We start from the raw sequence: 23,682 nt of genomic DNA on the forward strand, positions 1-23,682 counted from the left end.
ATTGTTTTCCCTGCGTGTGATTTATAACCTCACTTGTTTCTGCTATTCAAGAGGGAGCTAGTGTCAACATTTGTCAACACTACTACAGAAATGTACTACACAACGCTTCATTTGATGATAAAACCCCACAAGACATGCCCACAGCGAGACTGAACTAATACCATACATATTTCTTTTCTTCCTTTAAACAGGTTGATCTTAGAGTTGATAATGTTGTGGAAATAACTTTGTTCATGTGGAAACTTCAAATCTTCAACTTTCACTGGAGAAAAAGAAATAACTACAAGACAAGAAGATCCAGTCGCATAAAACATTTAAAAATACATTTTTGCAAACCGCTACCTACAGTACATCAGAATTAAATGATTTTTAGTTGTTGGGTTGTGGATTTTTATGGATAAATAATGGAACAAAACACAAAAAACACTTGAATGTCAAAGTGTCATGGTCTTCGTCAGCAGATGTTTGTTAAGTGTGCAGTGGTGGAAAAGATGACATTTACTCAAGTACTGTATAACTGATGTACTACTTTCTACTTTTACTTCATTATGTTTCAGAGGGTAATATTGTACTTTACTCCTCTACATTTATCTCACAGATATACTTACTGCTTACTATTCAGATTAAGATTTTACATTAAAAAAATATAAGTTTATAAAATACAACACATTGTTATGGCTGCTTTCCCTTCTGCATGCACCTTGCAAGTAGGCAAATCTGAAGTCTGCAAACAAACAAACAAACATCAGTTTTATTAAACCCAATAACTTCAATACAGATACTTGTCATTTCCACTGTGTTCAGCCTTTCTGGGGAGAAATATGATTGGACCAACAGTTGTTTCCCTCTGCAGCTCTGCAAGCACAGAAAATCAGAGTTCAGTTGGTCATTTTTTATAAATGAAAGTATTAAAGTATTTAGCGCTTAATAAATCATTATTGTACACATATTAAAGGCAATACCATTTAATCTGTACTTTGTTTTACTCCTCGGTGCCCTCTTGTGGCCGGGCTCATCACTGTTGCTGCGATTTGTCTCTTGAATCTTGCTACAGCTCTCACACACGTCGTCTTCTCCATCCACGGACTTCCACCTGATGCATAAAAAAGACGTTTGACCCACAGCTTTTGTGTTTTAATAGAGAGCAGAGAGAAAAGTTATGAGACTGATGAAACTGACCTTCCGCTCATAAAAGAGCAGGCCTTTTTTTCTGGGTTCTTATTGTTTGAAGTGAGCTCTGCTTCCAAGTGACATGTGATATAGATCTACAGGAGATAGTACATTGCAAACTCAGCCATTTTTTCTCCTTATAGATATGAAAAGAAAACTGTAGAGTGAGTGCTGACAGTATGTCTGTGATCCTGATGGAAGAGGAAAGGTTCGAGTTGTATCTGGAGGAGGGTGTCCTGGACTCTAGGCAGGAAACGAGAGCCGGAGCCGTTCAGCTGGGAGTCTGTAAAACATCTGTAAGACACAGATGTATTCTTATCAGATTTTACTTCTTTCCCTTTAATATATCAGTGATTTGGGTGCATTTTATAATAACAGGATGCAGGAACTGAACAGACTTATGCCGGCAATATCTGGGCCTCTAGGCCACCAAAATGTGATCAAAGGAAGCAGTTTTTCTTTTCTTTTGTTTAATTAACTGACTACTGTAGACATTTAATTTAACACAGGACTCACCCATGGTGGTCTATGAAGGGGTATCTGGGGTATGATTTCACATCGGAGGTCAGAGTGGTCACGCAGCTGTCTGCATACAGACGAAGAGGAAGATGACGATGATCTACAGAGGCTTCAATGTTGATCATCTCCCCCAGGAAGTAAACAGATGACTTTCTCTCACTGCTCCAGTCATCTGAAGAGAGAGAAGACACATTCATTTAGGAAAATGTGATTTTATTTGACAAGGAGTGCAACAGAGAAAATCACCACTTTATCCTGTGAAATTAGCATTTTTGAGCATGACAGTTTTGTATGTGGCTTTTATGGAAAATAACTGTTTTTGTCTGTTATAAATGTTACAAGTGAAGAAAGCAAAACCTATTGAAAAGCTGTTCATGAAATATATCATACAACCATATTTTGATTTAATCAATCATACATGTATATGGCATTTCATCAACTACACCAAAGTAAATGTTTCTGTTGTCCCATTTTCATAATCGATTCATTGTTTTAGTCATTTTTTGAGCAAAAATGCAAAATATTTGCTCAGATGTGAGAATTTGATGCTTATCTTCTCATACATGAAATAAACTGAATATCTTTGGGTTTTGGACTGTTGATCAGACAAAACAATTGAAGACATCACCATGAGCTCTATGAAATTATAATGGGCAATTTTTACTATTTTCTTAAGTTTAATAGACAAAACCATCAATCAATAATTGTTTAGCGTATCATATTGAAAACAGCCCACTTGTCATGAGCCTGAGGTGGAAGTCCAGGTGGAGATGAGTCGAGTGAACGGAGATCAGGGGAGTCCAGGTCGGTTTCAGGGCTCTGCTGCTCACTGTGTACCTCCTGCTGGGTGAGAAGAGACGGTAACCTGGCAACCACTTCCATCACAGTGGAAATTATGAGCAGAACTAGAAATAATGTGCCTGAAATAATGAAATACGTTTTACAGTGTAAGTTTTCTGTAAGCTAAAATGGTTTAGTGTGTTTTCCATCATCTTGCTCAACACTCAGGAAAGTTTTGATTACAAGGTTTTAATGGAACAAGTGCTGAAGCAAGCAGTCGATTAGTCCAAGTTGGGATTTGACATGTGGGTGGGTGTTGGGGGAGGTCACCATGATGGATTATTATTATTATTATTGGATTTTATTTCTGTGTGTATACAGTACAGTGCAAAAGTTTTTGGCACTTAAGATGTTTGGAGTTTTATCCATTACGCAATACCATCAGGGAGGCATCTCATCGGTCCCAAATCTACTCTGCAGCATGACAATGACCCCAAACATACAGCCAGAGTCATAAAGAACTATCTTCAGCGACAAGGAGTCCTCCAACAGATGGTTTGGCCCCCACAGAGCCCTGATCTCAACATCATGGAGCCAGTCTATGATTACATGATGACAGACGCAACTGAGACGTCAAAATCCACAGAAGAACTGTGGCAACTTCTCCAAATTGTTTGGAACAACGACGTGCCAAGTACCATGAAAAACTGTGCACAGAGGAGAACTGGTGCTGGTCACACCAAATATTGATTTATTTTCTTCTATTTACTGTACTTAATATGAACTTAATTGATAAATAAAAACAATTTATGGCATTATTTTTGAAAGAATCCCCATTTCACTTTTAGTGCCTAAAACAGTGCACAGTACTTTATATGTTCCCTGTTTACTCTGCGTACAAAATCACAAAAAAATGACTCAATTGACAGAAAATTACTCAGCAAAATAAAAAATGCTGAGCCTTTACTGTTTTATATTCCTCAAATGTGAGGATTTGCTGCTTTTCTCTGTTTAATATCATCGTAAATGATCTTTTTTTACTTTCTGACACTTTTTAGAGCATTGACAATGAAAATAATGCAGTTCAATGTTTCAGCTCCACTGTAAAAATCAGTTTTTTGCTCAGTATTTCAAAGCAAAACCCAGATGTGTGATCCAAAGGTACACTACCTGCAATCTGCACCATCAGATTTTCCTCTACTAACTTTTCACAGCATCAGCGGCACATATAAAGCTCTAAAGACCATTTTATCTGTGTGAAATCACCTTTTATATTTACACTGCACAGGAACAGCAGCTCCCTCCACATAAAATACGTCTCCTTGTGATTTTGGAGGGGGAGAGTACAGCAGCAGGTTCTTGTATAGTACGGCACTCTCTGTGAACTAAAACAGGTGTAAAGACACAGCGATCATTATAAAAGTAAAGCCACTAGATGGCAGCATAAAACAACTACTGTGTGATCCAGATGGGTTTTCTTGCATAGAGAGAATTTCTGGTTGTAAACAGTAGAGTGCGGTTTACTGGCCATCAACACTGACATTATATTTTGATAATAAAGAAGCTCACCAACCATCACTCTGCCTCCACAGTCACTCAGTGCCGCTCTGATGATGTACTCTCCATGTTCAGACTTCCTGGCTGTGCAGTGACTGTGTGCAGCACTGACAGGTCCAAGCCTCAAGTGTGTGGGCTCCACAGGCAGAGCAGGGTCAAACAGATAAGCTTTCATCACAACCTCGATACTGTCCTCATGACATTTCACCACAAAGGTCTTCACCTTGTGCTCTCCGGCAGCAGTTATTATTCCAGCGGGATCCCTAGTGTCGCTCCACGGGTGAGTGTTTGGTTTGTTTGAGTTTGCTTCAAGAGCAGCCAAGTCAGAAAAAGACAGAAACAGAGGTTTGGTTTGATAAGTGTAGCATCTAACTGCCACCAATTTGAACAGAATATATATAGAAAATGTAAAATGCACAGAAAGAGGCATTGTGGTGTTTTCATCTAATAAATTCAAAGTTTCTTAATGTGGCTGTCAAAAAAAAAAAGCTGTCAACATGAACCAAGAGGAGCACACCTGCGACTAATCAGGCTTGATTAAAGACCAGCAGTCACTGTAACAATCACACTTCTTTACAGACTTTGAAAACTGCACTTTTGTATTGTTTGAGGACATTTTTCTGTGAAAAAACATGCAGAAAAAAGACAGTGTTGTTAAAAAAAAAGCATTTTATTCACGATGAAAAACTGTACATATTGCATTCAGGGGTAAAAAATATCGATATGTGCCTTTATAATATTGGCGTAAGGAGAGATGTAACAGCGTTCACACATGATGTAACACTGAAAAGGTCTCAAATATTACTGGTAAAGACTTAAAAACTTCATAATTCAAATAACCGAGTGTTTAAAAAGGTGCGACAGTTTCCCAAAGGGTGACAACATTCATAAAAGTAATGGCAGAAATTTAGTGTTCAATTCTGTAAAGCATCATTTCACACTATTATTATTCTCTTGTAAGAATGTAAACTCTTAAGATTTGGCACAAGAAATAGTGTTGACAGAAAAACTTTTCTGCACATCATCCATCAAACGCTATAATCTCAATGTAACCTCTCCATAATGTACCAGAGTAATTTGTAATCTCAGCTTCTTGTCGATTGTTTTGCATTTTTCCCGCCAAAAGCTACAGTTGAGGTTTTCTGTTGTTGGCTGTATTTCTTTCGTTGAAAATGTTTCCCCTCATAGCTCGCCGGCATCATGCGTCTTTCCCTCCTCCTTCTCCTCCTCCTTAGCGCTATTATTTGCTCCTTCATCTCCTGTGCTGTCGCTTGCTGACTCCTTGACCCCTCCTTTGGTCCCCATGTCTCCTTTCCACACCTCCTTCAGACATTCTGAAAGAGGGAGAGAAAAATTATGACATGAGAAGAAAAAGTTTGAGTTATTATAGCTCAGATTTCAGTTAGTTCTCGTGTAAAAGTAAAGTATTTTAACATTGTTGGTGGTTCCCACAGTACATATCTGATTACGTTGACCTCTTGATAATACACTTCTGTTTAATAGCTTTTTAGATTTATGAGCTTTTGTTCTGCTAACTCTGTTGTTAACTTGAACCCAGTTGTTCTGCTCTCTTGCTATTTTTATTTGGTCTTTGATTTGTTTTATCTCCATGAAGTACTTTGTAACTTGTGATTAAGAAAGTGCTCTTTCAGAAAAGTGCGTCAAGTCTATGATAATAATAATAACGCTGGTGATACTGAATTCAATTCCTCTCTTACATGTTGTGTGAGGTTTGTATTTATCATCTGACATTGTAAACTGAACTGACAAGGGCTGCAACACACAATTATTTTCATTATCCAATAAACTTCTTTTAGAAAATAGAGGAAAATTCTCAACATGAACGCAAAGAACCCCCCAAAAACCCAAAGATAATACGAAAACTAGTGAAGCTGGAACCTGAAAACTGGACTAATTGACTGTTTCAGCGTTAAATGAGACGCTGTGTTGTCAAGCTGACTTGAAAGCATTTTAAGAAGCGTTGGACTATAAACGTAACTAGCTAGCACAACTTTCTCTGCATCTCGTACCTTGCTCTGATGTTTTGAGGACGTGACTCTCACAGAGGAAGTTCTCCAGCCTCTGGTCCTGATGATGGAAGTACCAATCCTCCACAACCTCCTCAAACTCCTCCAGCATGGTCTCACACTGAACATCACACACCAACACACACATATTAGGTGTTTCAGAAGCAGGTACATCACTATACACTAAATTTAATGTTTTGTAGTGTTAATAAGGTTTGTTTTTCTGACTTCCAGTACAACTTTAGACTATAGAAGAATTACTGAACAAGTTAGAAAGAATTTATTTACATTTATTGAGGCTTCTGAAAGATTCAGTGTGTTCCACAGTTCACAGCAGGTAAAGACATATACACAAACACACACAAACCTGTTTTTTCATGTCTGACACTTCTACAGAGGGTTCGTCCCACAGCTCAAAGGGCATGCCCAGATCCACTTTAACCCCTTTGTGGACCAGGTTCTTCAGAGTCGCCATCGTCTGACTGGTTCCCTGCATCACACAAACCAGATATATGTCAGTTTCACTCATAAATTCATGCTTGTAAATGAGAAAAAATACTAAAAAGTGTTGTGAGAAAAGTTATGTGTTCTGTAAATGTACGGTGATTAATGTTGGTTACTGGTTACAAAAACTGTATGAAGCCTCTCAAATACTTTAAATAAATTATGAATTAGTTCTTGATAGTAGATTTGCACAATGTTGACTCTGTTTACATGCATTCATTTTAAAATGTGTATTCGAAATTTCAAATTCCTTTCTGGGTGGTAAATATGAGCTTTGTCCATCCTTGCTCAGTTTCTGCAGGTGAAACGTTTCAAAGTGCAGGCAGGTAAACTTCACCTTGGCGTAACGAAGGCTGCCCGGCCTCTCTGCATGAACGCTGTACTGCAGGATGCGCTCACATATGTTGTCTACCGCCTCCGTCAGCCTAGTTTCCCTAAAACCAGAAAAGACAAGAGATCTTCAGATTAGCTTCCTATAAAACAAAGTTAAACACATTTATGTTAGTGTCTTCAGTAATCTCACTTCATTTCAGATTTAGTTCAAGATTTCTGGCTTCATACTGACAGAAGACTCTAGTTGGGGCCTAAAAGATTATTGATATTTATGGTTCCTCAATTCATATTCCAGACAATGGACTGGATCACAATTTATATTGATATCCTGATATAAAGTTACAAGGGCTGCAACTAACGACTCAATCAATTTGTCGATTATTTTCTCAATGAGTTGTTTGGTCCAGAAAATGTCTGAAAATGGTGAAAATGTCAATCACAAAGTCTTCCAAAGCCCAAAGTGACGTCCTCAGGTGTCTTGTTTTCCTCTCAACCAACAGTCCACATCCCAAACATATTCAGTTTACTGCCATAAAAGACTAAAGAAACCAGAAAATATTCACATTTGAAAAGCTTTTTCTTAAAAAAAAAGACTCAAAATGATTAATCAATTATCAAAATATTTGGTGATTAATTTAATAGTTGATGACTAATTGATTAATCAACTAATCGTTACAACTCTATAAATTATATATACTGTGATAGTGGATTTAACCAACTCATATTTGTCACAAAACAATGTCTAACACATTTTTAATGTTACAAACTTATCAGTAATCTCCCTTCAGCATCATTTTAATTAAAACATTTTGGTTTCATAGTTAACTTTAGTCACCTTCTCCTGATTTTGTTGCTGCATGCTGGTGTAACTACTGGCTTACTGCACATGAGCCATGTGACAGACAGGATTTAGTTTTTAAGTTAATTGAATGAAATCAGACTTGTGGTGCAAAAAGCGATTAAAGCTTTTCACTAATTCACTACTTTAACACCTGTAAACTGCCAGGTTCAGACACAAGTGTTGTCCTGTAAATACATATTAAAGTAATATTCCTCAGGCAGAGGAAGGTAACTTACGAGGTGTTGTATTTTATCTTTCTTTTTCTCTTGCCTGTGTCCAGCACCTGTCCGACCTCCAGGACTTCTTTCGAGCGGCTGCTTTTCTCCAGAGCTTCCTGCAGCTCCACTGTCAGAAACTTACAAACTGACAGACAGGACACATACAGACAACCTTTAAAAACTATTTTTTAAAAAAAAAAAAGCTACTTTGTACCTATAAGGTTTGTCAAAGATTACAGGCTGACATGTCAGCGGACACATAAATGTGAACACTTGTACTATTCTGCTCATGTAATGCCAGATAACACTGAAACTGTGCAACAGTTATCTTGACATTGTTATTATACTAAAAGACTTTGACAAGAGGTTTTTAAATTAATTAATGACAAATTAATGGCTGACTTTGCTTCATTGTATAAACATGAGGGCTTCTGTTTGGGTTTTTAAATTACAACAGAAAGATTTGGAAACAAGCATGCATTATAAATCTTATAATTATCTTAGCTAAGTTTCATATTCATAGGTCCAAGTTTTCCAACATAAAACCTCTCTTCAGTTTTTCATAAAGAATGTGAGCAGCAATGTAAAAACTGTTAATGAATGTATTGTTTTAATGTCTTTTTTAAACTCTATTCTGTTGTCTTATTTATTTATTTTTTACTCATGTGTTGTTTGTAAACCTCCCTGGCATTTTGTTCCCAAGTATGTACCTCATGTTCATTCATACACTCAATAAAGAGGAAATAACAACAATAATAATGTTACATATGGTCATAACGTTAAATAACAGCAACAGTTAGCTGTCTCTGACTCTTTCTCGTCCTACCTTCGCATTTATTCGGCAGTCTCTCGTCTTCTTCTGCTTTAACTAAACTGCAGACACAAAACAAAGCCAGTATATAAAGTTTCATTGCAACAGTTTGTGTTAAAATCTACAAACGCACTAAACTTTTAAGTTTACAGTCGCCACATCGACGTATGCTGCCCACTTGCAAGTGCGCATGCGTAGTGTCTCCTAACAGCGGAGACTAATCGATGCCTGATGTTTGGATTCCAGGGAAGATTGTCGATAGAAGAAAACGCCAACATTAGTTTTTTTTTTTTCTTTCACTTTATTGAATACAGAAGTTCAAATAAGCATCTGTAAAACATGGTATAAGTTCATGACAACACAACTGAGAACATGAAAACCACAAACAGTGCTGAGATCAAATAAATAAATTAAGAAGTAAAATAAATAAAGGTAAATTGTAATGAAATGAGACTATATGGAGTTGGAAAACAAATGCTCTTATTTCTAGTTTTTTTTTTGTTTTGTCTACTTGTCAGTTTTGTGTTAATGCAAAGACATTTGTGATCTATCAAACTATATAATCATGTTTAAATACCAAAATACCAATAAAAAATTGATCACAAAAAAAAAGAGATACCGATAAAGTGTGAGAAAAGGGATGACATAAAACACAATCATAGGGAGGCAAGTAGTTTTAGTGAGTCTTTTACTTTTAACATTTCTCAAGTATTTTTTTTTTAAAATGGCGGCCAAAATGTTTTTAAATGCTTCAAAAACAGGAGATTTTAAAAATATTCATTTGTGTGAATAATATTTTGCCAGCAGAGTCATATTGTTTACAACATGTTCAACCTTTTTGTCCTGCAAAAAAATCCCTAAAGCAATGTTACTTTATTAAAAAGTTTATTTTTTTCAAGCACAACCATAAATGCAGATTGTTCAAAAAAACCAAACCAAAACAAAACAAAAAAACCAACAACTCATTAGTACTTCATAAGAAACTTAATCATATTTCTTATTATTTTGCATTCACATTAACTTCTCAAAGTCATACCAGTCCTCACTTGCCAGGTATTTTGTTCAGAAATTGTTTAAAAGGATGGCTTTTTAAACATCTTTTATCTTCATCCTTCATACATTTTTTCTTAGATGCTTTGAACTAGCAATTTTTCAGGTTAATTGTTCATAATTCTGCTTATTTTAGTTGCACCAAAGGATTGTTAACTTTTGGGATTATTTGTGTAACCTATGACTTCTATTGTGTTCTAGTAAAGTAAATATTAAATAAAGTAATATCACATGTTCAAATTCCATATAAATAACAGTGGCAGAAGGTATTTTAAAGGCAGTAGACTAATGTGCAAAGGTGGAACATTATAATATAATGATAATATCTTGGACAGCTATATATTTAACTTTATATTAAGAATTCAATGCTCATTAGGGACTGTGTGAAGGTTATTGTGGTGGTGAGAGTGTCAGAAAAGGGGCAGGATTATGTTGTTTTTTTGGTAAGATAAATTTCATTTTTCAGTTTCAGTTTTCACCACAAAACACCTCTTTTAGTTATTAATGGTGAAAAAAGTTGCATCAACTCAATACTGTTATATTATTTAATGATATTGGGGACACCATCCTTGCAGTATTTTTTTTCTAAGTAAAGAGAAGAATCAAAAATATTAATAAGATTGGTTATTAATACTGCTTTCATTCATAGTTTGCTGTAAAAACAGCTTTATGGTGTTGTTAAATAGTAACTTTTTCCTGTTTGTCCTTGGATGTGTTTGTCAGAGCTGAATCTGAACTAACAGAACTGAATTTTGATTTGTTTTTTTAAGTTAAATTAAAAAAAATAATTACATCATATTGGCCACCTTAAACATGCTCTCTAGTTTATCAGCAGAGTTGTTGCTGCAGGGTAATCACACAGAAATGGGAGATAATTGGCTCGGTATTTGGCAGGGAAGCAGTTAAAATAGAAGGTGCTTGCCTCTTTGGTTTCTCAGGTGTCAGTGGCAACACGCTCGACAGCAACAGATACTCCAGGAGTCTGTGCGCGGGAGAAGATAGCGAGGAGAGAAGAGGAGAAGGGACCAGCAAGATAAGACAGAAAAAAGAAAAGAGACGACATTGTGGGGAAATGTTTCCCATTCTTTCCACTTGTTTGAGGAAAGAATGGGAAAAGCTAAGGTATGAGGGGGGAAAGAAGAAGGCAGAAAAGTGCAGAGTCACCAACCAGAAAAGCAGAAACAGCAGTAAGTGATATGCACACACACACACACACACACACACACACACACACACACAGAAAAAACATATGTTTAGGTTCACCAGCAGCAGAGCAGTTTACACACAGGTGTCAGAGGATAAAGTGTTCGTCTTGAGTGTCTGAAACTCAAGAGTATCTGCAGTAACTGTGGTGTTTTACTGGTGGGAGACTTTCCACTGCTATAATTGTTGTGTGTTATGTCACTTAGCGCGGTGACCGTCTGTCTATTGTCTGCAAGGAGGGAGCTAGAGTTACACAGGCACTCGGCTCCAGCAGTGTCACCCTGCACTGCATGTCACGGTTGTGTGCACATGGACACACACACACACTCGTGCATCTACTCTAGAGGCTGTTACGTATACACACACTCACAGATGATACACAGCCGTGAGACTTGCAGGACTCACTTTGAGCTGTACCTTCATCCTGCAAGCATCACAGAGCCGCTTACATTATTCTAATATCATTTTATTTTTCTTCATCCAGGTCCAGTGAAACTAAACATTAGATGAGAACCTGGTGGAGATGAATCAGACACTAACTTGTGACGAATACAGAGGAAAGAAGAAGAGAGTGTTGCTCTGGATGCAGTCAGACAGCTTTTAACAGCTGACTAAAGGACAGAGAAGAACAAGAAACAAGAGGAAAAAGAAGACAAATGCTGCTGTGATTGTCTCTAAAAAATCAAAGATTTCCAAATGGAAGAAAGATTTCTTCTTCTTAATGAGCTAAGGAGGACTGGATCTTGGGCTCAATGAATAGTCTCATCTGAAGAGAGCACGTGAAGCTTCTACAGTGACATAAAGGTAAAAGAATTTACTTTTACTTTGTGTAACTAACAAAAATATATGGCCATATATTATAAACCTATGACTCATGGTAATTTAATGTATTTATATCTGATATGTCATGAACACTATAAGTTAAATCTAAAATATAAACAAAACTATTGCTGCTTCATCAGCCTTCAAGACAACATTTCAGTCTAAGTTCATAATGTTTCTGAGGGTGTTAAAGGTTTGTTTATATCAGTAACACTTGGGGAAAAAATCAGCTGAGAAACAACATATGCTTAATTTTTATCCATATATCTTTTTCAATGTGCCTGTAAGTTACATATTCAGAATTTGGGCTTTTAACACCTACTGAATCATGAGTTTATATTTGTGTACTTGCAGTTAAATACATTAATTAACAAATCAGCTTAAATAGACAAAAGCTTCTCAGACAAGTGTTTTTCAGCCTATAAAAATGATTTTCTTCTTGCGCAAACTTTGAAGCTGCCTATGAGGATGTTCTTTGTTCATACAGTATATTTACATGTTCAGTTTGGTTCAGTCTTTAAACACATCACACTCATCAACAGCAAACAGGATGAAAAATGTCAATTAGAAAAGTAGCACAGTAGCAAAAAGGCAAGTAAAAGCAAAGATGATGAGTAAAATAAATAAATAATAATAATACATTTTATCCATACAGGGCTTTTAAAGGCACTCAAAGACGCATTACATAGATAAATAAATTGGCAAAAAAACACCACCACAACAACAACAACAGAGCAGCAGGAAAGACACACAATAAAAGACAAAAAAGATATTTATACATATCGGACTGAGAGCGGCTTTAAAAAAGAATGCAAATTAATTGATAAAGTGCATATAAAGTGATCTCTTTTCACACACTAGAAGGGAAAGTTTCAATCTACTTGCACCTGGATCTATAGGGAGTCTTCACCTCCACTCTATACGGATCTGAAGATGGACCAACCTGAATATAGAAGAGTCTTAGCAACATTATGTAAGCTGAATGCTTCCTGAAAAACTAAACCAACTAATTTCTGGACAATTCTAGCTCAAAATGTGACTCTAAGGTCAGAAAATAAAAATGACAAGTTAAATAATGTTTTCTTTAACCATCAACATGTTTAACTTGATGGTGCATTTGGTTTTAAAGGATCACATGACCCTCTGGAGCTTTGATCAAATAACCATATTGAGCTACAGGAACTGATAAATCACGATAAGTCATTAGTTTGTTCCGCATGTAATTAATCATAGATTGTGAATGAGTGTTTACTTCATGTTGTGTGTCTCTCTGCATAAATCTGATACACCTGATGACCTGCACAGTATCTGCAAGTATCTGTGTTTTTCATGCTGCACAGCAAGACCCTCAGTTGACCCTGACATGAACACACACACACACAAACACATGCTGCACCTGGCATACTCTCACTGACACAGAATCACACACTGACGCAAACACACACACCATTTGATGTTCACATACATTACACACTCTGCACTGCTGACTCAGGGTACTCAGCAGTTCATATCACTGATGACTAAAACGGCATCATTACCTTACTGCTGTCCTCACCTTATCCCCTCCCTCTCCCTAACACACACACACACACCCCCAGCACACACACACACATTGGCTCTCCGAGAGGAGTAATGCCATCTTTTAGATTTCCACAGCCGTTGTACACGTAAATGATTCACTTCAAATTTAATGTTCATATTTGTTGTGTTATCTAACAAATTTATACTAATCCAATGTGAAAGATGATCTCAGTAATCTCAGTTGGAGTAGTAGTAGCGCAGTAGTAAGTAGGACATAAAGTTCAGGTTGGGTGTAGGGTGTCACATCTCGGAAACATTTTACCCAACGCAATTAATTTTATGAGTGAACATTTTAAAGTTACATCATATATTTTTACTCCTGTGTTTAATATTAGCCTGTGTAATCTATGTTGTTAACCATGCTAGCGGGATGGCTCTAAGGGTGGCAACGCTGGTCTGTCAGTTAGTCCAACACTTTGTTTCAGACTGAAATATCTCAATAACTACTGGATGGATTGCCATAAAATTTTGTATGGACATTCATGATCCCCAGCGGATGAGTCCAAGTGACATTAGTGATCCTCTGACTTTAAGCGCCACCAATGAGGTTGACTTTATTTTTTTTGTTAGACATATCTCAACAACTATTGAATGGACTGCCATAAAATTTGGTACAGACATTAACATCCTCCTTAATGAACTTTAGACCTGAACTTAGATTATTTTTAGCAAATTTAAACAATTTCTTCTGATAAACTGTATAAACAAGGATAGTCAAGGTTTAATTTTGACGATGGCCAGTATTAACTATGAATCCCACCAGTTACAGTTTATGCCTTCAAACAAAAACACTGTAAGACCACTGATATTGATATGTGAATGTCTATCAGAGGAGATTAAGGATTTAATATTCCACTTTGGACCTGTGTTGCTTTAATATTAATCTGATATAAATGTAGGCTTTAGTTTAAGGTTTGACCAGTGTGGATTCTTCGTGCCTCAGCATCTTTACAGCTTTTCTGTCCTTATGTCTCTTCTGTTTTTTTTTTTTCCATCAGAGTCTTTTCTTTGTATGATGGAAAGCTTGAAGCAGCATTTAGAATATCATGGAGCATTAAAACTCTCTGTTTAAAGTAATAATATGCAGTGTCCCTTTCCACCTGTTCAGTTACAGGGGAAATATCAGATACATTGGACCATAAAAAAGGGTTAATAATACAACATAAGGAATCCCAAACATTTTATATGAACTATTTTGATATATAACGATAGTCCTCCAAACGGCATATCAGTGTAACCCTACGCTACTGAATGTAATATTTGAACCATGAGATGTATTTTTATTTTTCTTATAACTACCATCTGGCCTCCACTCCCTGAACAGAATGCCGGAGCGAGTGAGCGACTTCCAGGGCCAGAGCTTTCACAAGTTGAGGCGGGCCTGCCTGCATCGAGGCGCGCTCTTTAAGGACCCCCTGTTCCCCGCCACTGCCCAGTCCCTCTTTTATAAGAGGGAGCCACCGCCCGGACTGACCTGGAAGAGGCCCAGGGTGAGTGTGAGGAGGAGTGAGGAGCCCCAGGAGACAGAGAGAGGACGGAGGAACTATGATTATTCTCTGTCTAAATCTGTAATTTCAAATGGCTTCAGTTTAAACAACTGCAAAGAGTTATTTTTAAAAATAAACCTCCTCTCCTCCCCATTGAGTGGCTGTCTCAGCATGTTACACTTCCATCAGATTGGGTTAATTAAAGCACTTTCTATTATAGGAAGGGCGTCAGGCAGTGAAACCTGATCCCTCAGGGAAAAAGTGATGTGTGCTGCCGATAGACTGCTTCATTGAAGTGTGTGTGTGTATGTGTGTTTAATAGAGAAAGCAACAACCAGTTTAAATAGCCCAGGTGTTTTTAGCACAGTGTTGTGATTGGTGTGTGTATTGTGGCATTCACTAGGCCAAGTGGCCTTTAATGGTGGTCTAACTCTAACAAAAGCAGTGGCATCTGAGGTTAAAGTCAAGGTCAAACTAATTATTGTCCAGCACAGAGGGACAAGAAACTATATTTAATAATTCAAGGATATGGATTAGGCGCATATAAACAAAGCTTCATCATTCAACCAAGAATAAAAGTTTTATTTTTGTAAAAATGCATGAGAGAGATGAAGAAAGGACTCAGAATGAGCGTTTTGGCAACAAAAGAAACCTTTGTTGTAATCTTTTGTCATCATTTGTCATCTTCTGGTCATTTTTTGATGTTTCTCAGGACTATTTATGTCAAATATATCCAGCAAATTTGTATAAAATTAGACAGTGTGTCAAGTCAAAACCTGTATTTGCGTTTGGAGCTTTCCCCCCCCAGAAACTGAAACCAAACTGAATCAGAAAACTAGCATTCATCATGTAAATCAGACTTATCTACATACAAATGTCAGCAATGTCTCCTGGTCAGGATCAGTGGTACCTGGAGTTCATTCGGTATGTGAGCCAAACCTCCACTACCCTGAATGTGAAACCCTGCTGGCGATTAATTCGCTGATTAAGGGCTGAAGAGGAAGGATTAATGGTATTGTGTTCCTAATGCTCCACGCGGGTGTTTTTAAGCGTGTATCAACAGGGAGTTGGATGATAGGGTGACATCTGCCGCCTCTCTCTCCTGAAACTGCATAGCCTCACTCTAACTTCCCATCTGCTATCATAACTGTCAGGTTCACAATCTAGTGACCTCATCTGTCCATCTGTACTTGATATCAACTCAGGGAAGGTTCATATCTTGTCTAGAGTTGCATCTGAAGAGGTTATGACCACCGAGTGTGTATCTTTCTGCATGTGTGTGTGGTCCGGCAGCAGGTCTACGGTTACCTGACCCTGTCCAAACGGAGATCAACAAGGTCCACACAGACAGGATCTGTCTCCTCAGCAGTGTTCTGACACTCTGGCTGAATCAGCTTGCATGGCTCATAAAACACTGTGACACCACTAACTGCTGCATGCTTTAAACACACAGTTCACTCCACATTATTGGGAGTGTATTTGAAACTGCCTTATAATCAATATTTTTGTATGAGCAATGAATAAAATGACTATGTGTTGTTTTTGTTATGATTGTTCTCCTTTTTATAACCTACTTTATATTTCTGGTTTTGCTTACTTCAAAACATCTCCTCTCTTTTAGTATTTTATTATACTATCATTATTATCATTATTTTATCTTCCCCTCTTCCCTCTCTTCCCTTTTTTTCTTTCTTTTAGTATTTTATTATCTTTTTTCACACTTTAATTTTATATTATTCTGAATTTTTACATTTTTATCCTACCTCTGGTGTTAGGATAGTGTTCCTCAGTTCCTGTTTTTACTGAGTCCTTTATTTTTAATAGTCATTTATTGTTTGTGCGTGGATGTGGGTTGGGATTGTATTGTTTTATTACGTAGAGCACTTTGTGTTACGTTGTATTTGTATGAAAAGTGCTATACAAATTAAGTCTGATTGATTGATTGACTGATTGATGTGAAAGGGATTGCTTGTTGTGACAAACTCAGAGATAATCATCACCCGACTCTGTAGTTCCCCTCAGCTCTATGGAGAGTTTTAATGTAAGCAGGCAGCTGTTATCAGGGAAAGGGCTTTAAGACCTACTTTACACTACCTGTCTAGTACCAAACGGCAAACACAGAATGTTAGCAACTAGCTGGTAAAATAGTGTGGAATTTAGCAGCTAATGAGACTTATTTTTCTCAGGAGTTGGAGGAGAGCAAACAGGAGTATCGGAAAATATTGGACTTACAAATAAATCCTAATGTTGCTCTATGTCTGTTTGATGTGTAAATTTGCTAACATATCGACTTGAAAAGGTCGATATGCTGGCAAGCAAACACAGTGTTGTGTTTACAGATTGTGGTAGTGCCCCTAAGTGGCCAAACAAAAAATAATTAATGTAGTTACAATGTGTCTTTTTAAGATAAACTCAATCTCTCCCCTCCAGGAGATATGTAAAGACCCTCGTCTGTTTGTTGACGGCATCAGCACTCGTGACTTGCACCAAGGAAGTCTGGGGAACTGCTGGATGGTGGCTGCTATTTCCTGCCTAGCGTCTGAGCCATCTCTGTGGAAAAAGGTACTTAATATACATGTGTCTTTCTTTCTTTCCCTCCTGTTGCCCTTCTCTCCTTTTTGTTTTTTTTGCTTCCTTCCTTTAAAGCCTCATCTCACCGTCTCCTCCTCCCAGGTCATCCCTGACCATGTGGATCAGGAGTGGAACCCAAAGCGTCCCGACCTCTATGCAGGAATCTTTCACTTCAGGTTCTGGCGCCTTGGCCGCTGGATGGATGTCGTTGTGGACGACCGTCTGCCAGTCAGTGGAGATGGAGTGCTGCTCTTTTGCCGCTCGGCAACACCGAGAGAGTTTTGGAGTGCCCTGCTGGAGAAGGCCTATGCCAAGTGAGTGGTAATGGAAAATGCTGGTTTATACCTGATGGTTCAGTTACATTGAATGACAGACTTTAGCTGATGTTAGGCATCCATGTTTGTTTGTTTTTCAGGCACTTCCATATTAAGCATAGCATTAGCTAAGCATATAAGCATTAGCAAATTTCCCGGTTGTGCTTACGTCTTGGATGTTGACATGAACACTATATACAAGTTGGAAATTCCACTAACTCCAATGTGATACTAACGTGGCATAGGCAAATACCCACAATCACCATAGTAACCCTCCCAAACACCCAAGCTACCACCTACTAAAGTCCTACCAGCACTGAAAGCTTAGCAACCACCTAGCAACACCCTAGCAACCCTCTTAAGAACGCTATCAACCACCCAGTAGCACCTTTGTAAACACTTTGCCCAACTGGCTACTGGTTAGCAACCATGCTAAATATATTAGCAACCACTTAGCATCATCTAATAAACATCTAGATACCCTTTTCTGACATCTGATAAACTGCCTGTAACAAATTCTAACCACCTTTTTTTTTTTACCAATAAGCAGCAAACACGTCTTTAGAAATTAGCCATAAATCAGTTAGTCAAACGATTCCACTGCTGGTTGTCTTCTAGGCTAAATGGGTGCTACGAGGCCTTGGAGGGCGGAAACACCGCAGAGGCCCTGATTGACTTCACTGGGGGGGTCTCAGAGCCCCTCATCCTGGATCAGGAGGCCCTCAGCCTGCACAGCGACCAGAGGAGGGTGTTCTTCCAGACGTTGGCCAAGGCCCACGAACGCAAAGCCCTCATCACCTGCTCCATACGGGTAGGACACTTTATCCTGAAACTCTGAGAATCTTCTGCATTTTAGAAACTGGTGAACAAGTTAAAACATATATTTCATATTTCTCAGCCAGCAGAGGGGGAGACAGTGGAGTCAGTTTTAGATTGTGGCCTGGTGCGAGGACACGCCTATGGGATCACAGCGGTGAGGAAGGTGTGGCTGGGGGACAAGATGCTGAGTGGGGCGTACCGACTCTTCATGGTGCGCATGAGGAACCCATGGGGGACAACAGACTGGACGGGTGCCTGGAGTCAGGGGTGAGGGCAGTTTGAACTCTAGCCTCATGTGCCACATGTCCGACTGCTGAGTATATCATACATTTTGCAGGAGCTCTGGGAATAAAGCCTCCGCTGACGTTTAACAGTGTCAGTATTTTTTACATTTTACAATTTCCTTCTAACTTTTTTTTTTGGACATTTGCTGCCATCGCTAAAAACATTTTACAATAGTTCGGGGATGACTTTTACCAGCTCCTAGAGTCATTACACAAAGGAACATCTGCCATTCACATTATTAAACTCTGAAAATGGCCAAAATGGGCTAATAAAGCTTTCCAGAAGTTGAAACAACTCTTGTATTTCTGCTTTCTTTTTCTCTGCTGCCTTTGACATTATTGTCCTTGCATGCCCCCTGCAGGTCACAGCAGTGGCAACAGATGAGTCGTTCGGAGAGGGAGAAGATGGGCCTCATTGTTCGAGATGTTGGGGAGTTTTGGTAGATCTTCATTTTTTATTTGTTGTTTGGATTCCCACTAACTTCCATAGAGTTGTTGCTAGTCTTCCTGGGGTCCGCATGAAATAATAGAAATAAATAGAAATGTAAAATCTCATAGGATAAATGGAACAAGAATAGACAGAATAAAGATTTGGCAATAAAGACTACAGTAAATCCCCCAAAAAACAACATAATCAGAGTTTTTCAGTCACTTTTGAAGGAAAATCTACTTTTAATCTGTCTAATTTCTTGACCCTTTCCTCTCTCAGGATGGATTTCGGGGACTTCTGTCAGTACTTCACAGATGTGGTGGTGTGCCGGCTGGTGGAGAGGCCTCTGCTGTGGCCGAGACCTCACTGGAGAGAAGTGCGCTGCTATGGGGAGTGGGCTTCAGCACCTTCCAACCCTGGAACACTTCCGTCATCCGCCGTCCTCCGCAGCAACCGTGCATTGGGGAAGAGCAACGCCAAACCAGGAGGGACCAAGCAGCAAGGTCACTGGAAGGAGGCACGGTTTAGGGAGAGTCAGCAGGAAGGAGGGAAAAGAGGAGGAAGAGGAAGGTGTCACAAGAAAGTGACAAAGGAAGATGGAGAAGGCGATAGAGAGGAGCAGAAAGGAGGTTGGGAGGTGCAGGTGAATAAGGGGAGTCGATGTGGAGGTTGCATCAACCACAGGGACACTTTCCTGCACAATCCACAGGTAAACCTGAGGTAAAAAAAAAAAATCTGTTGATGAGTACAAGAATTTTGAGTTTTTTCCCTTTCTTTCTTTCTTTGTGCTAGTTCATGTTTGAGGTGACAGGCAAAGAGGAGGAGGTGCTGATCTGTCTGCAGCAGGAGGACAGGAGGATACAGAGGAAAGATGGAGGAGGAGCAAACCTGCCTATTGGTTTTGAGGTGCTAAAGGTGAGCAGTTCATGGACTGAGATGTGAACACGCACCAGCAGCTTATTAACAACAAGACCTTGTTGTTCCCAGGTGGAGGTGAACCGCTGCAGCCGGGTGCAGTGTGTGGTGGAGCAGGCGGCCAGCTCCGTCTACATGGACTCCCGCAGTGTGACTCTGAGGGGAACTCTGGCTCCAGGCCGCTACGTCGTGCTGCCAACCACCTTCCTGCCGGGCACCACCGGACGCTTCCTTGTACGCCTCTTTTCCCATTCCATTGTCTGTCTCAGGTGTGTGGCAGTTGTTTGTTTTCAAATACCAAAAGGTTGCTTTTATGCTATAAATTCAACATAATCTGTGAGACCCTTGTTTTTTTTTTTTTATTGGTGAATTTTTTTGTTCAGCCACTGCTTTTCTACAAACTGCATGTCCAGTACTGCATCTGACATTATCTGCTGATGAAGTTTGAACATCTGTAGCAAGTTCTCATTTCACATAAATTGCACAAACTTAATTTACTCATTTCAAACATCCCTGCTTTGAAACTGTGATAAATGGAATTGCATATAAAAATGTTCAAATTAGATGCAGATTTAATCATGATGTTGTTAAAACACGTTCCAAAGATAAAAAATGTGAATGTCTCTTTAACTTTTAGCATCAGTACATTTCTTGCGCTCATATTTTATTAACTTTTCCTGTTCCTCTTCAACCATGATACCGATCCTCTGCTTCTTAGTTTTGCTGTGTCCTTATTTTTTGTGTAGGGAATTGAGGGAGGACTTGCCATCTCCTTCTGCGTTCCAGTGTTTTCTACCTCAGCCCACTGTGGTGACCACAGTCTATCTCCGCAGGGCGTCAGGACTCAGCCCTCCCAAACAGACAGGTTGCTCAGCACAACGACTATCATTACATCTCTTGCACTGGGACAGCTATACAGATAGAAGAGGGCAGAAAAAGCAAGAAAAACACTTGGTGACACTTTTTGCTTGCATGTAGCCTCCTAACAAAACTGCATACTGTATAGTTCGATCAGAAAACTCTCATTTCTTGGTAGTTGCATCTTTCTTTGGGACCTTCATTTCTTTCTACAGTATCTTATGTTGTATGTTATGATCCACAGTTCCAGATGTTTATGCTGTAGTGAGGTGTGAGAACGACACCATCAGGACACGGGTGTTCAAGGCCGAAGGAAACCCTGAGTTCAACCTCAGAACCATCTTCTACAGGAGATACCCAAACACACACATCTCTATCCAGGTATGACAGGTTATTAGTACTGTTGTCTGTGTTATTTGACTCATTCATATTCCCTCACACACTGATAGACACACACACACACACACACACACTCACACAAACACAATCTAAACTACCCGTTTTTATCTGTTGCATGTAGTTGTTGAGCAGAGGTCTGCTGTGGGACTCTGTGCTGGGAAGAGCTCGACTCCTGACAGAGGAGTCTGAAAGGGGCCGGAGCCATGTGATTGATCTACGAGGCGGCCAATCGGGTTCAGGATTCAGAGGTTGCGTCTATGTTGAGACATCCTCCAGCATCTGCCTGACAGACTTGTAGCTAATTCATAATTCATTCACAACCACTGTCCTGTCTGCAGGAGCACTGATGGACAGACAACACGATATTTTGATGAAATGATGAAAACTTTGTTGGACAGTGAAGTAATTCCTAAAAAATACATTATGATGGTGCTGTAGTTGCTTTGACAAACTTTAGTAGTTGTCCTATGTATTTCAAACCAAACTCGGTGCTCTGACTGTTAAAAATAAACAAAAATACTCATGAAGAAGAAGATGACGCGCTGTAGTGATCTGCTGGTCAGATATACAGGGGGACGTCCTCCGTGACTTCAGCAGTTTAACAAAAACAACAACTGAAACTGCTGCCAAATTAAGATTTTTGTGTGTCCTTGTATTATCTAGATTTATTAGTACTGTTGTCTGTGTTATTGCTGTCAATAAAATTGTCATATTTATTTTTGCCATTATTTCTGTTGTTGATATTACATCCAGATGTAAATGTCCATAACCACATTTGCATTTGTGTTTTGAAAACTTTTTTCTTATGATTAAATAATTAACATTGTGTGAGTGCGTTTCATTTTTTATTATAACTAAATGCTCCCATTTGATAATTTGGAGAGTATAAATCATAGATAAAGTGATTACGTTTTAAGAAGACTGACACATTTTGTAATATTTGTTCAATATTTGTTGAACATCTTCATTTTAGCCCAGACATGTTTGTTGCAACACTTTGCATTCCTGCAAGACTCTCTTGGCTCAGTTTTGCTGGTTCAAGCAGCCTCGTATCTTTAAGTGATTAGACAAGACTAGAAGCAGGTCAAAAAGACCTGAAGACGTTTTTTTGGACAGAAAAGTATGCATTTTTGAAGTTTAACCAGGTAACTGCAGAGATAAACTACAGATGACAATGCAATTTCTTAGATGTAACTGTGTTTTGAACCTTTCTTGTGAGCAACCCAACATAGTGCCAAAAACAGAAATGTTGCATTTTGTTATATTAAGTGAGTCCAACCTTAAAATCACACATTTACAGAGAAAAGGGAAAGAGTTTAAAACAGTATTAACATTTTAATGACAAAATCCTCTTTATAAAATATAACTGACAGTTCATGAGACACACAACAGCTAAGAAAACATTCTTTATATCTATTATGTAACCCAACCCATTTCAATGCAAACTACACAAGATAAAATGGGCGGGCTCATTCAGTCTTTATCTGTTCTCATTTGACATCATTTGTTTATCATGAGCCTGAGCCTGCTGTAACTGAGTGCTGCTTTCAAAAGTGAAGGATCATAAACTACCATTACCTGCATTGGAAGTGTGTCTTTTATCTTTACCTGTTTGTGTTTGTGTTTAGAAGTCATTAGAATTTATATTTTGGCACACTATTGTGAGAAAAAAGTGTTCTCTCTTTTGTTTTTCTCTTTCGTAATCTATGTTTCATATTGACAGTTCCCTTCATTTGTTTACTTGCATTTCTTTTCTTTGTTTTTCTCCTCCATATCTCAAAGAAAGCCAACCCTTGACCACCAGGATCTTGTGTAACTTTTTAAGTATGGCAGCTCAGTGAGAGCACAGGATTTTTTCATTTCATGTAAAATGATTCAAACATCTGCTTTGAACGGTACCACGCAAATATTTTGTATTATCTCAATAGTAATATTCTGAAAATGTGTAAATAAGACCTGTTAGTGCACCAAATCACATTCAAAAATATTATAATTTAATGGGTATAAAAACATAATGTTTTAAAGTGTCTATACATTCACTGAACTCCTAAATCTGCATAGGTGTACATCTTTTTATCTTGTTAAAGGGGACATGTTATGCTTTTTCTGATTTTCTGATATGTATATACTATTATGATGTTGGATATCTATGTTAAACATAGTTAAAGTTCCAAAACTTGAGGTTAACG

The 23,682-nt window shown here is 38.4% G+C and overlaps 3 protein-coding genes across 4 annotated transcripts; 1 reads left to right on the forward strand and 2 right to left on the reverse strand.

Moving 5' to 3' along the window:
* Positions 1-731: 731 nt before the first annotated feature.
* LOC121889164 (zona pellucida sperm-binding protein 3-like) lies at positions 732-4,550 on the reverse strand. 2 transcript variants are annotated; one of them, XM_042400903.1, is made up of 8 exons: positions 4,043-4,550; positions 3,736-3,854; positions 2,426-2,529; positions 1,687-1,861; positions 1,347-1,464; positions 1,180-1,265; positions 963-1,093; positions 732-855 (listed from the first exon to the last, which is right to left on the reverse strand). In XM_042400903.1, exons 1-8 carry the CDS (start codon positions 4,454-4,456, stop codon positions 770-772), a joined length of 1,233 nt encoding a protein of 410 aa, XP_042256837.1. In that variant the 5' UTR covers positions 4,457-4,550; the 3' UTR covers positions 732-769. The 2 variants fall into 2 exon arrangements, with proteins under 2 accessions (XP_042256837.1, XP_042256836.1); XM_042400902.1 differs by having other exon boundaries at positions 2,426-2,532; positions 4,043-4,549.
* Positions 4,551-4,675: 125 nt separating this feature from the next.
* Positions 4,676-8,970, reverse strand: cnpy4 (canopy FGF signaling regulator 4). The gene is made up of 6 exons (XM_042400312.1): positions 8,776-8,970; positions 7,968-8,094; positions 6,895-6,991; positions 6,421-6,543; positions 6,057-6,174; positions 4,676-5,360 (listed from the first exon to the last, which is right to left on the reverse strand). The coding sequence occupies exons 1-6, from the start codon at positions 8,858-8,860 to the stop codon at positions 5,209-5,211; spliced, it is 702 nt and encodes a 233-aa protein (XP_042256246.1). The 5' UTR covers positions 8,861-8,970; the 3' UTR covers positions 4,676-5,208.
* Positions 8,971-10,753: 1,783 nt separating this feature from the next.
* Positions 10,754-22,260, forward strand: LOC121889258 (calpain-5-like). The gene is made up of 14 exons (XM_042401074.1): positions 10,754-10,997; positions 11,498-11,817; positions 14,741-14,906; positions 17,334-17,465; positions 17,577-17,788; positions 18,407-18,599; positions 18,687-18,874; positions 19,254-19,331; positions 19,601-20,030; positions 20,114-20,236; positions 20,309-20,505; positions 20,983-21,101; positions 21,339-21,475; positions 21,615-22,260. The coding sequence occupies exons 3-14, from the start codon at positions 14,742-14,744 to the stop codon at positions 21,789-21,791; spliced, it is 2,151 nt and encodes a 716-aa protein (XP_042257008.1). The 5' UTR covers positions 10,754-10,997; positions 11,498-11,817; position 14,741; the 3' UTR covers positions 21,792-22,260.
* The last annotated feature ends 1,422 nt before the right edge of the window (positions 22,261-23,682 follow it).

This window comes from Thunnus maccoyii, chromosome 22, assembly GCF_910596095.1.
Source record: "Thunnus maccoyii chromosome 22, fThuMac1.1, whole genome shotgun sequence".
Classification (NCBI taxonomy): Eukaryota; Metazoa; Chordata; class Actinopteri; order Scombriformes; family Scombridae; genus Thunnus; species Thunnus maccoyii.

What these genes read in the sequence shown, in the direction of transcription:
- LOC121889164 (XM_042400902.1), bottom strand. Translation starts at nt 4,456, where the DNA reads ATGCCTCTTTCTGTGCATTTTACATTTTCTATATATATTCTGTTCAAA. An exon ending in ACTGTGGAGGCAGAGTGATG is followed by an intron (nt 3,855 to 4,042) that starts GTTGGTGAGCTT and finishes CACCTGTTTTAG; the next exon opens with TTCACAGAGAGTGCCGTACT. An exon ending in CCCTTCATAGACCACCATGG is followed by an intron (nt 1,465 to 1,686) that starts GTGAGTCCTGTG and finishes TGTGTCTTACAG; the next exon opens with ATGTTTTACAGACTCCCAGC.
- LOC121889258 (XM_042401074.1), top strand. Translation starts at nt 14,742, where the DNA reads ATGCCGGAGCGAGTGAGCGACTTCCAGGGCCAGAGCTTTCACAAGTTG. An exon ending in CTTTCCTGCACAATCCACAG is followed by an intron (nt 20,031 to 20,113) that starts GTAAACCTGAGG and finishes TCTTTGTGCTAG; the next exon opens with TTCATGTTTGAGGTGACAGG. An exon ending in CATTCCATTGTCTGTCTCAG is followed by an intron (nt 20,506 to 20,982) that starts GTGTGTGGCAGT and finishes TTTTTTGTGTAG; the next exon opens with GGAATTGAGGGAGGACTTGC.
- cnpy4 (XM_042400312.1), bottom strand. Translation starts at nt 8,860, where the DNA reads ATGAAACTTTATATACTGGCTTTGTTTTGTGTCTGCAGTTTAGTTAAA. An exon ending in AAGATAAAATACAACACCTC is followed by an intron (nt 6,992 to 7,967) that starts GTAAGTTACCTT and finishes TTCTGGTTTTAG; the next exon opens with GGAAACTAGGCTGACGGAGG. An exon ending in CCTCAAAACATCAGAGCAAG is followed by an intron (nt 5,361 to 6,056) that starts GTACGAGATGCA and finishes TCCCTCTTTCAG; the next exon opens with AATGTCTGAAGGAGGTGTGG.